This window comes from Triticum urartu, chromosome 5A (genome assembly GCF_056163025.1).
Source record: "Triticum urartu cultivar PI428250 chromosome 5A, HENAU_Tu73, whole genome shotgun sequence".
Classification (NCBI taxonomy): domain Eukaryota; kingdom Viridiplantae; phylum Streptophyta; class Magnoliopsida; order Poales; family Poaceae; genus Triticum; species Triticum urartu.
In genome coordinates, this window is record NC_141877.1 from 648,654,261 (window position 1) to 648,658,131 (window position 3,871).

Below are 3,871 nucleotides of genomic sequence, written 5' to 3' on the forward strand. Positions count from 1 at the left end.
GATGTGCAATACTTATGATACATCTAGATGTGCTTTAGCAAAACTGTTGTTTAAAACCAAAATAGGGATGCAAAACTGATGATTCACGTATGCCTCATCTTTTTTTTAGGGGTATGCCTTATCTTCTTGAGAAGATCTCTTTAATTTCTCCTCCTAAGTAGAGTACCACATATAGTAAAAAAAACCTAATTAAGGGACGAATACACGTTTGTTGCTAATTAATTTCTCAACAGGTATACTACTAATAATCGACTAATTAAGGTAGGTATCTAAATCTAGTTGGTGTGGGTTGGCATGTAGTATCTGTTTGTGAACCAGGCCTTGTCGGCGACGACCTTGACGCCGTCCTGGTTGCGGTGCCACTCGTAGTAGGCGTGGGTCCTGTTCTTGATGTCCAGCGTGGCGTGCCCGTAGCTGGCCTCCCTGAATGCGGAGTAGTCCGGCTGCGGCGACCGGAAGCTGTTGGCGAGCCCCTCGGTGTTCCCGCCGTCGCCGATGTTGATGTAGACGGGAGCGGAGGCGTTGAACTGCGGCGTGGCCTCGCCGTTGGCGATGTCGTAGGCGACGTTGGAGACGCGGTGGGTGCGCTCGTACGAGTGGACGTGGCCGGCGAGGACGAGGTCGACCTTGGCGTCGACGAGCCAGCGCTCGAACTGGACGCGCATCGTCTCGCCCTCCATGTAGTGGTAGTCGTTGGTGTTGTACCAGGGCGAGTGCACGCAGACGATGAGCCAGGGGGTCGTCCTCCGGTCCACGCGCCGGAGCTCGTCCTGCAGCCACGTCCACTGCGGCGTGTACTTGCCGTAGGCGGAGTAGGAGGAGAGCATGATGACGTGGGCGGACGCCATCTTCACCGAGTACCAGAGGTGCTCGGTGCTGTTGGATGCGCGGAAAGGGGTGGGGTACCGGTGCGTGAACGGCTTGAACGGCGCCGTCTCGCCGATCTCCGGCGCGTAGTCGATCTCGTGGTTGCCGGCGGTCCAGATCCAGGGCTGGTACGCGACGCTGCGCTCCACGAAGCGCGCCCACGTGTCCCAGCGGCGGTTGTCGTGGCCCGGGTGGTCGTCGGCGTAGGACAGGTCGCCGATGAAGAGCACGGCGTCGCCGCCGTTGGCCTCGTAGTGGGCCACCGTGTCGTTGGAGTGGAACGTCTGGCCGAGATCACCTGCATGCATTGGACAGACGTACGACTCGCAAACATTAATCAATCTACTGGTTGCACTGCACCAAGAAAGAACCCTAATACCCTATGATGATACGTACCGATGAGACCGAACTTGATGGGCGCGTCGGGGCCGGGCTTGGGCGGGGTTTTGAAGGAGAAGGACCTCACGGTGTAGCCGAAGCCGACGGCGTAGTGGTAGACGGTGGCGTGGTCGAGGCCGGTGAGCGTGGCGTGGTGGATGTAGGGGGACTGGTAGGTGCCGCCCCAGGTGTAGCGCTGGACGGTGCCCTCAGCCGTGAGGTTGAGGTTGTCGGCGGCGAGGCCGTAGCGGACGACGTTGCTGCCCGGGTGCTCCGGGGTAACCCAGGATATCGTCATGGCGCGGCCGGTCAGATCGCCCTGGGTGATGTGGACCTGCTCCGGCGCATTGTCGCCAGGCGGCGGCCGGAACACGTCGGCGTCGAGCGGCATGTCGGGGAGCATCTGCAGGCTCCGCCGGTACGGGCTCGTCATACCGGCGGCCGCGTAGGCGGCGTGCGCCGCCAGGAGGAAGAGCACCGCGAGCACACGCTCCATCTTGGGTTCGTTCTACTAATCGGCCGCTGAGATCGATCGAACGCCAAATATATATAGGCGTGCTGATTCGCAACTGTAGAATATGCTCTCCCCCAAGCGGGGAATATGTGTTGTTAGTTGAGATTTACCGTAGAATCCAGTTTGTTTGTTTCAGCTTGTCAACCGCATATAAAAAAATAGCTTACAAGAACTGCATATAAAAAATCGTATCTGCTCGCCCCGTTAGAAATACTGCTGTGTTTGAAAGAAAAATTGTTACGTTTTAATAAACATCTTTTTTTTTTTGAAACGTAGGCATAAGCTTCGTCTCATCTATTGATTAATTAAGGAGGGAAAGGAGTTTTTGTTACAATGACACCTTACAACCATGAATAATTACTCTCCTAAAATTACATTCCTTAGTTTCGTAGCACCCGCTTTGGCCAAATTAAAGCATGGCCTCCTCTTTCATCAAGTGAAGAAGGATTGGAGATGAAGCACTCTTGTGGCGGAAGACGTGGACATTTCTCGTTCCAAATCATCCAACTCACAAGCATGAAGAAAGAAGCTATGGCTTTTAGATAAGGGATGTTCGTGCCTGAAGAATTGACCCACCAATCTTTAACGGAATTTCCGAGGTGCCGATTACAAACCACGCCATTACGCAGAACGCCTAATGCTTGTTAGCTTAACTAATTAGTGCCTTTCTAGGTCGGAATTAGTGCTAGGGGTCGTTGATAGGTCATGAGTAAGAGCATCTCTAGCTGAACTCCAAATTTTAGTCCCGCAAAAAGAAAACGCACCATCAAATTTGAGTTAAAAAGGGTTCCTATTCAAACTCGTAAAACTGAACTCCCTAAAATATATTTCTTTGTCAGTGCTTCTAACTTTTGTTTTACAAACTTTATTTCTGAATGATCAAAGAGGCTGATAATGTCGCCTAGAGGGGGAAGGGATAGAATAGGCGGCTACTATTTAATGCATTTCTTAGTTGCTTCTAGAGATAAGTGTGGAATTATAAGTTCTATAAAGATGGAACTAAGTGATACAACCCTATATGATGCGTATCAACATGCTAGCTAGCTACACAAGGAAAGACACAAGAAAGTAGAAACAACAAGTAAAGAGACAACTGAAAGCGATGGAGACGATGATGTAATCTGGAGTTCACACACTTGGGAGTGTGTTAATCTTTATTGTAGAGGGTGAGGAGCAATAAATGCTCCCACTATAATGAATGTTTCACCTTCTTCTCCAAGAACCACAAGCAATGAATGCTTTGGCTCTCTTCCACTAAGGGTATCTCTTGGGGCAAGCTCCAAACCCTCACAAACAAGCCCGGGGCACAACCACACAACTTGTACGCTCCCAGGTAACACCAACCATCTAGGGTTCCCCACAAAACCAAGAGTGACAAGATTTGCCAGGAGCTCATGAGGAATCAATGAACTTGAGTTTTTCTTGGACAGATTGGTAGACCCGTGTGTCCTCCTTGACTCTCTAAAGTATGGTGTGGATTAATTAGCTAGAGAGGGAGGAATCGAAGGTTGAAGATTGAATCAATGGAGGAAAGAGGAATGGTGTCGTATCCTTCCTCGTGGGGAAGAAAAAGACTTAAAATAGGTTTCCCAATTTTTTGCCCATTATTGTGTGTTCTAGCGAAGTCAGACTATCTGGGCGGATCGATTATCTGACTTTACATAGGCTTATGTGACCAAGTCACATAATGGCCATATGATAGTTGGATAGTCCAACTAGTCAGGTAATCTGGGCAATACCCAATGATTATCTGACTTTACGGAGGTTTCTATCATCAAGTCAGATAATGACCATATATTAGTCAGATAGTCCAACTAATCAGATTGTGTTTCTTTAAGGCAAATAATCTTACTTGCTCGAGAGGCAATTAACAAATGAACAGTGGCTGTTCTCTCACGGGATGTGGGTGGTATTTTTGGCTTATCGTTTTCATTAGTTCCACACTTGATCCATGGTGTAACCCCTCTTAATGGTACGACGTACCTATGACCAGAAAAATGAGAAACCATTGGTAGAAAATTGATGTGTCGTCTTCTTTTAATATTTTAGTTTAGGGGGTTGCCGACCAACTTTATGTTCCACTTCCAGTGATGTATATACTAAAAGCATAGT

At 49.2% G+C, this 3,871-nt stretch overlaps 1 protein-coding gene across 1 annotated transcript; it reads right to left on the reverse strand.

Moving 5' to 3' along the window:
• Positions 1 to 274: 274 nt before the first annotated feature.
• Positions 275 to 1,741, reverse strand: LOC125506363 (purple acid phosphatase 2-like). Its single transcript, XM_048671192.2, has 2 exons — positions 1,264 to 1,741; positions 275 to 1,165 (listed from the first exon to the last, which is right to left on the reverse strand). Exons 1-2 carry the CDS (start codon positions 1,739 to 1,741, stop codon positions 276 to 278), a joined length of 1,368 nt encoding a protein of 455 aa, XP_048527149.2. The 3' UTR covers position 275.
• Between the last annotated feature and the right edge of the window lie 2,130 nt (positions 1,742 to 3,871).